The 11,152-nt window shown below is 41.6% G+C and overlaps 1 protein-coding gene across 2 annotated transcripts in view; it reads right to left on the reverse strand.

Annotated features, from left to right (window-relative positions):
* CLCN4 (chloride channel, voltage-sensitive 4) overlaps positions 1–10,742 on the reverse strand; it is a 20,394-nt gene extending 9,652 nt beyond the window's left edge. The window contains exons 1-5 of one of the 2 annotated variants that reach the window (XM_009698999.1): positions 10,557–10,742; positions 4,961–5,083; positions 3,160–3,366; positions 2,987–3,067; positions 1,910–2,455 (exon numbers count right to left, since the gene is read on the reverse strand). In XM_009698999.1, coding sequence (XP_009697301.1) covers positions 1,910–2,455; positions 2,987–3,067; positions 3,160–3,366; positions 4,961–5,083; positions 10,557–10,706 — 1,107 coding nt within the window. In that variant the 5' untranslated portion in view covers positions 10,707–10,742. The remainder of the gene's footprint in view (positions 1–1,909; positions 2,456–2,986; positions 3,068–3,159; positions 3,367–4,960; positions 5,084–10,556) is intronic. The other variant, XM_009699000.1, reaches the window with a different exon arrangement.
* Between the last annotated feature and the right edge of the window lie 410 nt (positions 10,743–11,152).

An 11,152-nucleotide genomic window follows, 5' to 3' on the forward strand; every position in this document is an offset into this window, starting at 1 on the left:
GTCAGGAGCTGCTGATGGTTCTGTCATGGGCTTGAGAATAAGCTTAACTGAAAAGAAGATCTTGATTTCACCCTCTATCACACGGCATACTTTATGGTTTTATTACTACTCTTTCATGCTAAATCAGAGCAGATTTTAAATTAAATGTCAAACGCAGAATAAAAATTTAGAGAAAGGAGGCTGGCTGCTCAGAGGCAGCTATTTCTTCATGTCAGTTTGCTATATATTTTCCAGGAAGCTTTATGAGTCATTACTTTGTTGTCTGCTACACAGACAAGTCACAAATCATTAAAAAACAGGATTGAAATAAAAAAAAAAATCACTTTGCTGTGGCTAAGTGCATTTCCTCTTAGATATCAGGTGCACATGTCAAGTTGGAAACAAATTTCCTAGTGGAGAAGACAACTCAGATCTGTTGCAAGGGCTTGCATGGAGTTTTTGCTATTTTTGGAGAGGAAGGGTGATTATATTTTTTTAATTCTGAAAATATACATTGAGCTTCTTAGACAACTAAACTAACAACCTCGGCATGGCCCAGGGGCGTTAGGTCTGATAATAGAAGGAGCTATCTCCCCCACCATATAGTGTTAATTTAGCTAATACAATTGGATTGGGCCTTCTAGATTTGGTAATAGGTAAAGCTGTTTTGTCCTTTTACGTAATAGTTGAAACTGTCAGTTGTTTCTAACAAACTTTAAATACATAGACTAAGTAAAGAATATCAAATAAAGAACAAAACTCAGAAGGTTTTAAACAAATGACCAGGCATAACAGCAACTGGCTGCCAGTGCCAGCACAAATAATTTTCTGCAGTGAAGGGCATCTCATTTCAAATCCTTCTCCGGAAACATTACACCTGTGCTCTTAAACTCATTCTCCCTGCTCAGGAAATCAGCAGGACTCAGTTACTGGTCCTAAGTGACCTTCTTCCATTCAGTAGTTCTTGTCATCAGGGATGTCCCAAATGGAGAAAACGTGAAAGTAAGTCAAAACTCCAACAACTTCCTACTAGTTTTGGGGTAACAGGCCTTCTAAAAGGTGGATCCTCAGTTCCAGCTCAGTTTTTAGGGGAAAGATGAGATGCTTTAGCTTTGACTGTGGCATAACATACAGTACATAACTTGGAAAAACTTCCTATCATCTGCTGCAATCAGGTGCAGAACTAAATGCTCAGATAATGGGAGCAGTAGGCAGACAGATGCGTGTTTTATATGGGCTCTAGCAATCGGATATGTAAATAACTCGCCACAAATAGCTTTGTATATATTGAAGCTTGGATAAATTATTCTTAGACATTTCATCACCTATTTGTGGGGAAGAGAAGTGGAAGGAAAAAGTTGCAAATCCAGAATAATCAAATGATATATCTGTCAGTCCTCCCACTCGTTCTCTCTTTTCTTCCAAGCTACAGTGCTTAAAAAGATTCAGAAATAGAACTCTTCAGCTACTTTTATATCTTTGAGAGGTTTTAAATGTGTGAATCGGTAAATTCAAAGCTATTACTTCCCTGAGCATAGCTACCTTGGGGCACATTAAGATGTTAATCCAACAAGACAAACAACAATGTAAGTGGTCCATATCCCTGAGAGAGCTGAAAGACAGCTGCAGTGAGAATCCTCTTGAATTTGCTTATTGGCAACAATTTAAATTCCCACCCAGATTTCTTTTTCACTTGATGAAACTGCAGATGACTAGAAGGTGGAAGAGCAGGGCTCATCCCTCTGCTGCAACGGAGGCCCACAGAGAAAAGTGCTGGCAGGCAGGTGAACCAGCAGCCATTCTCAGTGACACCTGCGTGGCTGGGTGTAGGTCAGGGGCATGCAAGTCCTGCTAGAAAGACCACAGCTACTGATGGCAACCCATCTGTGCCTTGTGCTTGCGACAGCTTCCACGCCTGTCCCCGATTTACCTTCATGCCAAAAGTGAATATCGTGATGACAATTTTAAACACCAAAGCCAAGGCTAGCTGCCACATGGCAGTGTAGACTCCGGGGCCGGCAGGTCTATCGGGAATGTCATCCACTGGCCGGGTCATGTTTGGGTCATTGATGTAGTCGCAGAGCTGTGAGGACTCCAGGGCACCGCAGTCATTGAAGAGCTCCGAGATCAGCTCACTGGTGCTCCTCCGGGTGTAGGGATTGGGGTAGGCGATGATGGCAGTGATAGCCGTTATCACTATGACCTCCAGGACTGGGTATTTCCCAAGTCTGGTGGTTTTTCGCCTCCTGCACCAGGCGATGTTGCATCGGATAAAGAGGGTCCCCCAGAGCCCACCAAAGACACCGAGCAGGATGAAAGGGAAGAGCTCGGCCATGTACCAGGGGGTGTGATACTCCACATAGAACAGGACCAGCCGGCTGTTTCCAAAAGGGTTAATGGACCTCAGTGTGAAGGCAGCCACGAGAGCAGCAAAAAATGACCTCCAGAGGGTTTTCAGAGGAAAGTAGTAGCTGACCTAAAACCAAGCAGAGACCATAAACACTTCACTGAGTGTAACAGAGGATGTTTGCTTTCATTGCCATCACCATGTGTTTCATCTGTGACTACGTCTGGCCTCACTGGGAGCACTAGTCCTTACCACAGCCGGAACATGTTCACAAAGGTATCAGAAAAGGCATTTTCGGATTTCAGATAGAGGGCAGAAACCAGTTAAAAATCGATAAATCTAAACCCAGAGTTGCTGGCTAGAAATGATAAGAGATGATGCTCAACAGCTTGGCCCATGCAGCAGCAAGCTGAAAACTGAAGAAGCCTCAGCATCTGGATACATTTCCAGATTGAATAATTTGTTTCCAGAAAACCAGTGCTCTCCTCCTACTCAGTTTAGGCTAAAATACCTGGTTATTTCTTATTACTAGAAATCAAAGATTATTTTTGCTTTAGAAGAAAAACAAGCATATAAATATTTGAAAAAATAAAGAGGAATCTTAGAAAAAGGTATCAAATGGAAATATATTTATTAAGCAAGTGAACTGCCAGGTCTCACCTCTTCCAGACTAAAAAGCACTCCTCCAATTGGAGCCCCAAAGGCAACAGAAACTCCTGCGGCAGCTGCAGCCGAAAGCACCTACAAAGCAAATATTTATGTACAAGGCATGAGTCCTTTGAAACACCGAATACCCAGACAGGGAAATTAGAGATGATGTGAGCCAACCTCACCTCTCGTCTCTTTCCTTCATTCTTGCTGTACTTTGAGAAGAGGCTGCTGAAGAAGTTTCCACAGCAACAGGCCACGTGGACTAAGGGCCCCTCTTTCCCAAGGCTGAGGCCTGAAGATACCACCAGAACCAAGGTGACTGTTTTGATTAAAAGTGTCCACTTTCCCAGGTAGCCCCTAATAATGAACCCACTCAAGATGGTTTTTATCTGGAAAGCAGGAAGAACATGTTGAAGAGCCAAAGAAACCTTTTCTACTCTGAACTTGCAAATGGAGTTGAAACTCCAGCGGAGTTTAAAAAATTGCAAACTGCTTGAAAAGAGACAGTCGTGGAGAGAAAGAAACCGTAGGTAGGGCAACTTTCCCACAGCGATATCTGCACAGGAGTTAAGCAGACCACGCTTTCACTGTTGTCATGGGTGGTCCCCTGCGTTGGTAAGGAGTCTCACAGAGATCAATAGAAATATGAAACTCTTACATAGCTCCTTGGCTTACAGGATCAGAGTTAAACTAGACTCAACTTTAACAAAGCAGAAAAAAGGCAAATAAACAACCACAGACTTTTCCCAGTTAAAGCAAGAAAAAAAAAATTCTAAATATTTGGAATGGCCATGCCATAAAAACATGCAAGTATTATGAAATGAGAAAATCGAAGATATCTTGGTTTTACTCATTTCCTTTTAATTTCGCATGTGAGTGGCTAGAATAGAGCACAATGTATGTGCATGACACACAGGCTGCAGGGTGGGATTTGGGTTTGGACTTTAGCCCTGGAAATGGGCGGGGTCAAGCATCACCTCACATGAGAGATTTACCACGTGGAAGCTAGATTTACAATTAACTATGAAAACTTTTTAAAAACACTTACAGATAATATCAAACATGTAACAAACCCACACATGTGACTACTTTGAAATATGGAAATAATTTAAATATTTTTAATTATTTGGGGGGTTTCTTTTTCCTAATTGGCTATGGAACATTTGGATGCTTTTCCTAGAGATGAAGAAAAAAATTACGCCAAGATTTCTAAAATTTGGGCTTTTGATTCTGTCTGCCAGATTCCTAAGTAATAACCCTAGTGATTCTATAGCACTTTTAACAAAAGTCTGCCCTGATTTTAAAAATTTTGAGTAGCTATGCTGTTTGAGTTACAGGGTTCCTCATTTTAACAACTTAAATAGAGACTGAGGCTCAATATATAAATATTGAAAATCAGTTAGGGATTTTGGCTGCCATAATGCTGTCATGCCAGCATGATGTTGTGTACAAGGACACAATTTGGAGAAGATGGACACCAAATGCTTCAGACATCTCCAGTGATGGGTGTCTTGCATCTTCAGTAGCTTAGGAAATCTTTGCTTTGTAGCCCTCCCTCTTCATTACATTTAGGGTTTATTTAAAGCCTAGCCTGGAAAATAACTGGTTTTGTAACTGGCCCAAGTAATTTCATCCAAGGAAAATTCTATACAATCTTTTAGTGAGTATGTGTCTCAGCCACAAAAACTTGGAGTCCATAAAGTGATGACTGGGAGCCATTGATTTTTAATTCAGGCTCTGGCAACGAAGAAATATGTACATTAACCTGTCACAGTGGCATTTGAATATTTTCTACTATGAAAAATTTATATGGGCACCATAAAGACATATTGGACAAAGGAATGAAGGTAGATGAGCTGGAAAGACAATCTTCTTCTTCCTATGCTATCTCATAGTACAGTTCTGGACTGGGAAAAAGCAGCAAATTAATCATTTCTTTATTTTGTTTGGTATTCGGATGTTCATCCACAAAGAGAAACTCACCTCTGGGATTCCAGAGCCACAGGCATAGGGAGCAAACACTCTGACCAGGGAGACTGCCAGGAAAGCAAAACACAGAGCCCACATAATGTATAGAAAATAGTTTAGAATGTAAGCACTTGCACCCTAGAAAAATAACAGTAACAAACATTGTTAGACAAATGCAGGTTGGTAAATCTCACAGTTCTTCTAGGGATCGTGGTGGCATGGAGTCTGGTCTTTTCATTTACATGCTAGCTGCTGCTTTTCCTCAGGAAGGACAAATAACTTTTTATATACTGCAACAATTTTATTACTCATGGAAAACAGCAGCATACTAATATATACCCAGCCCAGTCCACACAGTCTATTTACAAGGGACCCAAACACCTTAAATAGAGGTGCATCTTTGAAGCACTAAAACGCCAAGCCAACCACAGAAAGTTCCAAAATGTCAAACAAATCTGTCATAAGGGCAAAAGTAATTGGTAATAAAAAAGCACCTAATGAAGGAATCTGCTGTGTTCACCCTATGGCAGGTTACAGGGGATAAGACGCTGATACAGCTTTTTCTGTGGGCTGGTATTCAAAGGTCAGCTCTACATGCAGATGCTGATCTTTTCCAACGACGTCCCTGTGTATTTCAGTAGCCACTTCAGTTCACAAACGGGAAGGGTAAAACCATAAATAAAGCCTTTCCTTCTATATGATGCTATCTAGGATAGGGTTGAAAATCATTTGAAAGTACAATAGCTTGGCAGATCCACTCGGACACATATCAGTCATTTTTGCCTTGATATTTTAAAAGCATTCCAGTCAATAATAAAACCTATCTTCAAATTGAATAGCTTTACTTTACTGACAGAATGGAAATGCTAATGATCATTAGCAATGGTTGACTGTGCAGTGCCATAATGAAAGCATAGTCAATAGCGACCTTCAAGCTTTCTACCTGTCTCCAGTGGTCAAGTCAAAAACTGTTGTTAAAATCTGCCTTAGAATACACTTCCCTTTTCACAAGCATAATTTTTTAGATTCATTTCAAAAACCCCACCTACACAGACAAAAGAGAATCTAGTCAGAGGCGTCGAATTGATACAAGGAGCTTCAGCCTTCAAACAATCTCCTCTAGCAACATGACACTACAGAATAGAAAACAAGATGAACCTCAGTGCCTGAATTGGTATGAATCCTTCACCTCCAAGTGAACTCTTCCTACCAGATGCAATCCCAGCTGCTCAAGAACATTGGGGCCCCTGTCTTTGCTCTGCAGGACAGCAGCCTGGATATCAACATTATGATAAATCGAGGAGGAAACAGGCATTAATCAGTTGTGTTGTATTGTGTCTTCAGTTAACAGAGCTGGCCAAGCCCAGTTCCCAGTCATAAAAAACCCAGAGCTGAGAAGTCTCCCTGTTTGCAAGCCTGCAAGGAATCAGCCTTTAACAGAACGGATGCTTGCTAGCCTCATTTTCCAGGTCTCTGTCCAATTGAAAAAACAGTAAGGGAACCACTGCCCTTACCCTTATGGATATATTTGGAAGAAGAGCAATTTGTTAAGGTCCTCTTGTGCTTGCTGAAGTTAGCAGCTGGCTTTGCTGATAACAGCAATACGATGCCATCCCCCAATGCCCTGAGACTAAGCAGTCATGGATCCCACACTTAGAGTGATTGACATCTGTCTGTAGTAACCATGGATCGTTGTTGCTACAGCTGAAGACAGTCTCATGAATGTCTTCTCCTAGTGCTTTCAATTACAAACAGCTATGACAATATTTACTCTTCCTCTAGAGAAAACTCTGGATATGTTGCCCCAGGGCAAAATTCTCCTGTCAGTGTGAACCTGGAGTAACTCCAAAGAAGATCAACGCCATTACAACAATTTGCCCCTGCAATGTTGAGTGAAAGCTGCAGTTTTGCTTCTAAATTCACTGCAGTCAAATTAACTTTCTTTTTACTTCTTCTTTCACATCTCAGAAGTCATATGAAAACTATGTCAGCTCGTTACTGCTATCACACATACACCTACAGCACTGTGGCAGGACCCCACAAGAGTCTATATGGCCAGTTCAGTCTTATCCTTTGGGACAACTCTCATTGTTACATTTTCCAGATATCTGGCATTCTGCAGGTCCAGTTGCAGCAGTTTCTAAGGATTAATAATGAGAAAACCTTTGGGAAGTAAAGTAGTAGTAACTCTATAGCAAATGGCTCATTTCTCATTCATTACGTGTCACTACTAAGGCCCTGGATCAGTAAAAGTCTTAAGCATGTACACTGGAATCAGAGACCAAAAAAGCTCATCAGCAGAGATAATCCTGCCAATACCTTTTCCACTAGTGACTGAAAGGACTTGCTGTGGCAGCAATAGTAATGAAGCAAGTTGGGGAACTAAGCAAAATTTTGTATGTTAGTTTGCAAGACCGAGTAGTATTTCAGATCTGGTGTCGGTCCAGTTGAGGTACAAATGGAAGACAGTTGAAAACAACCCTCACAAACTCAGAATACTGAATAAACCACATCTCTCAGGATGTCCTCCAATGCTTGTTTTCTCCAGAGGCCCAGAGCTCTACTCTGAATTGACCGGGGGTGTCACAGCTTGCAGACTCCCTCCCGTGGTTGTCACACCAATGTGTCTCCTTAAGGCCCTCAAGAGTGACAAATTCAAGGCTGCAAAATTGGGAAGTGGGTTCCAGGTACAGAGGAGCTCCCCTGTCTTGCAGGTCTCAGCTTCATGACAGGCGATCCAGAAGCCCTGGGATGGGAATCCAGTCCATTGCTGGATCCAGTGTCACAAGTCATGGAAGGTACAGGGTCCTTTCCTCTACCCTAGATAGGCGTAAGGCAGCAGAAATGGGGTCCTCGGCTCCAGTGAAGCTGAGGCTGGGACCAAGCTGGATCTGCAGACCAGGTCATTAGAGACTGGCTAGAGATTTAGCTGAAGTGGGTGGCATCTGATGTGCTTTAACACAGCCACTCCTCCAGTGAATTTGAGGTTTTGAAAATCTTGCGTGTCGAAAAAAACCCCAACTCTTCACCTGCTCTTTGGAAGCCCTTCGATGATTAGGGAAGAAAACATAGCCTGGTATGTGTCTGATGTGCTATTATGTTTTCCACAGTAATTTATATCAAGACTCTGCTTTGGGCTCATTTTATAGGAGGAGCAGAATGAAAACATTTTTCAAGAGATGCCATAGGAAATGTCACAATTCTCAGTGAGAACATGTACAGGGTTTATCACAGCAGTAAATCGGCAAAACCACAAGGAAGAACTGATCTAAATCTTAGTCCTCAAAATGTCAAATGTAGTCAGCTATGATGAGAAAGAGTCACAGTCATTATAAAAAAAGAAGACATGTCTGACCAGAGTACCTTTAGGGAAACTGTTCCAAATATTTTTTGTCTAAAATGTACTCCACATGAGTCCTTCTGTGCACTGCCGGTTTATAGGGCTGTTAAGCAAATGTCAGGCACAAAGTGAAGCAACATACCAAAAAAAAAGAAAGGGCAAAATTATCCTGAAACTCAGTCAAATTCAGTGTATTTCGGTCCCTCCTAGAGCCCTCTACAGCTACAGGAACCATGCAAAACTTGCCCGTATGGTAAGCCTTCTGCTACCAAACAGAATTTTTACTTTCTATATTCACATTTTGGTTGGGCTTTGTCTGGGACTTCAATGTAACAGTAATAGACAGCTATATTATTAATATTTACAGCATCCATCAGGCCGTGGCAGTGAGAAACCCACAGGTGTTAGAGGCCCATTTGTTTTGAGAAAGAGCCTAAAACAGCCAAGATGAACCTTTTTTTCCACTGTGACAGTACATAAGGGGGTGAGAAGCCCAGTTTGAATACAGAGTGAGTAAAGTTTCACAGTGCCCACCTAGCTGATACTTGTCTTACTGGCCCCAGCATACAACAGTCATGACCACTGATTTCAAGTAGTGCAAGCAATAGATTTTCTTAAGGATGTGCTCCATATATATTCCAACCTTTCACAGTACCAGCAGGTCAAACACATGTACAAGATTTCCACATCCCACAACAATTGCAACAGTTTCCTCTTCTTTCCCTTCCCACTTTTTTTATTCTCTTAAATTGCATCATCCCCAGTCCTGCAACTTTATACCAGGGTGATGTTCCTTCACTGTTACAAAGACAACCGCCCAAACCATCTGTTGATGAAGACCGGTGCAAAAGTAGCAAAGCTCTGGCAAAGGGAAGCTTGGCACTATGGACTGGCAACTGTGCAGAGTTTTTTGCCTGCAATTATGGGAATATTTGGGAACAGCAGGCATCCCACTACTTTCACTGCGGTTAATTAGAACTATGGAAAACTGGGCTAAACATACTTACAGACACTCTCCTCTAGTACTACTTGTTCTGTAAACCTGAAGCGGTATCAAAGGGAACATGAATGATAAACTTGAATGGTGATGAAGATGCTCTCAGACACTTTCTGCAGGACCAGACTACCTCCACATTGGGAGAAGATCCAAGACAATCTGTCCAAGTCACACATTTTGTAATTGCCTGGCTGGAGATTATTTATCCCATGGAAGTATATATTTTCTTGTATTATTAGCAAAACTGCATTACCAGATACTTTTTTAAAAGCCCCATTACATACTTAAGCCAGTTCTCTTCGAAGCCACATTCATCCCACCTTTCTGTCATATTCAGTTTTTGTCATAGTCAAGTCACCTGCAGAAGTGGGGAGGAGGAGAGATTCCAGACAATAATTCTGCCCAAAAATTTGAGTTGTAATGGGATCAATATTGTTCAATACATTGAATAGCTTAGGTTCAAAATAAGATGTCCTTTTTTTGTATTTTTTGTAAAAGTATCGTCTGCTAAAAGGAATATAGAAAGGTTTCTTTTGGTTGTCTTCAAAATTAAACTTTCACCTGCTTTGCTTTGAAACAGCATTCATTGTATGTAAAATTACAATTTTGAAAAAAGAAATGTAGGGGAAAAAAATGCTAAAATACAAGTTTCATGTCAGTCCAGATCAGTTTTTTTCCCATCCTGTCCTGTCCCCCTGCAAATTTCTCACTTTGGCCGTCTCCCAGGGAGCTTTCAGCAGCAGTTGAACATTTTGCTGTTGAACATTTTGCTATCTGGTAGAGAAACTGAGTGCAAGGGCATAACAAGCAGTTCTTATGCAGTTCCCACTACTACTGACAGCGTTTGAATACATAAAAACCATCTGCAAGCCCCAAAATTTCCTCTTAAATGTATTTGTCAGGGATCATCTTTTTTGTCCCATAAAATTGTGTTTAAAAGAAAAAAATTGGATAGCAGCTCAGGTCCCCTGGTGATTGTGTTTTGAGCGTTATGAAACACTTTTGGTTTAATACTGATAAAAAGAGAGAGTGCTCTCGCAGTTTTCCAATTTCCGTCATACACAATGTTGAAACAACAGGACCTCTTCCAAGTTAAGCAGATATTGCTTGGGGAAATGTCTCTTTTTTTTTTTTTTTTTCTTTTTTTTTTTTCCAGCATGCTCAGGTCATTGCTTTCTCTTTCAGAGAACCTCTCTGGAGGGAACATCAGCCAAGTATGAAAAAAGGGCATTCCCTGGCCTGCCGTCACCCCAACCTAATCAGGTCTCCCGTACCTCAGACTGGCTTACAAGAAGTTCAGACCATTTCTGCCACTGGGGACATTTGTCCCTGTCATCGAACGTGGTTTCGTTGGACGTCCAGCAGCACTGCTCGTGGCTGTACCAGAAGGCAGACAGGCAGACACCCTCTTTCAGGTCTGTCATCCAATCCACAGCTAAATCAATCACTCCGGCTAATGTGCCTGAGAAAAGAAATGCGGAAAAAGAAACCGTGGTATTAAAAAATAGCAAGTGGCAAGGAAAATACATCTAAGTATAATAACAGCAAAAAAAACATGACTGGGGAAGCAGCTGCAATGTAAGCAGAAACAGCCACACAAGCTTGTCTGACCTTCAGTGCTCTCTCATAAGCTTTTATTTTAAATATTATCATTTTCATACTGACTGATTGCCACACAGGGAAGGCATAACTGATCCTGCAGTCTGTCCCAGGCAGGTGCACCATTTGGTTGAGATGGGCAGGGTCTGTACACACATACAAAGCTGCAGATCTCAAACCACACTGTGTATTTCAGGGATGGGGAAGGAGGAGGTTACGTATGGTTACCCCATGGGTTACCGCATGCAGTGTTACAGGCTGGGGGAAGAGT

This window comes from Cariama cristata, unplaced genomic scaffold (genome assembly GCF_000690535.1).
Source record: "Cariama cristata isolate BGI_N322 unplaced genomic scaffold, ASM69053v1 scaffold6324, whole genome shotgun sequence".
Classification (NCBI taxonomy): Eukaryota; Metazoa; Chordata; class Aves; order Cariamiformes; family Cariamidae; genus Cariama; species Cariama cristata.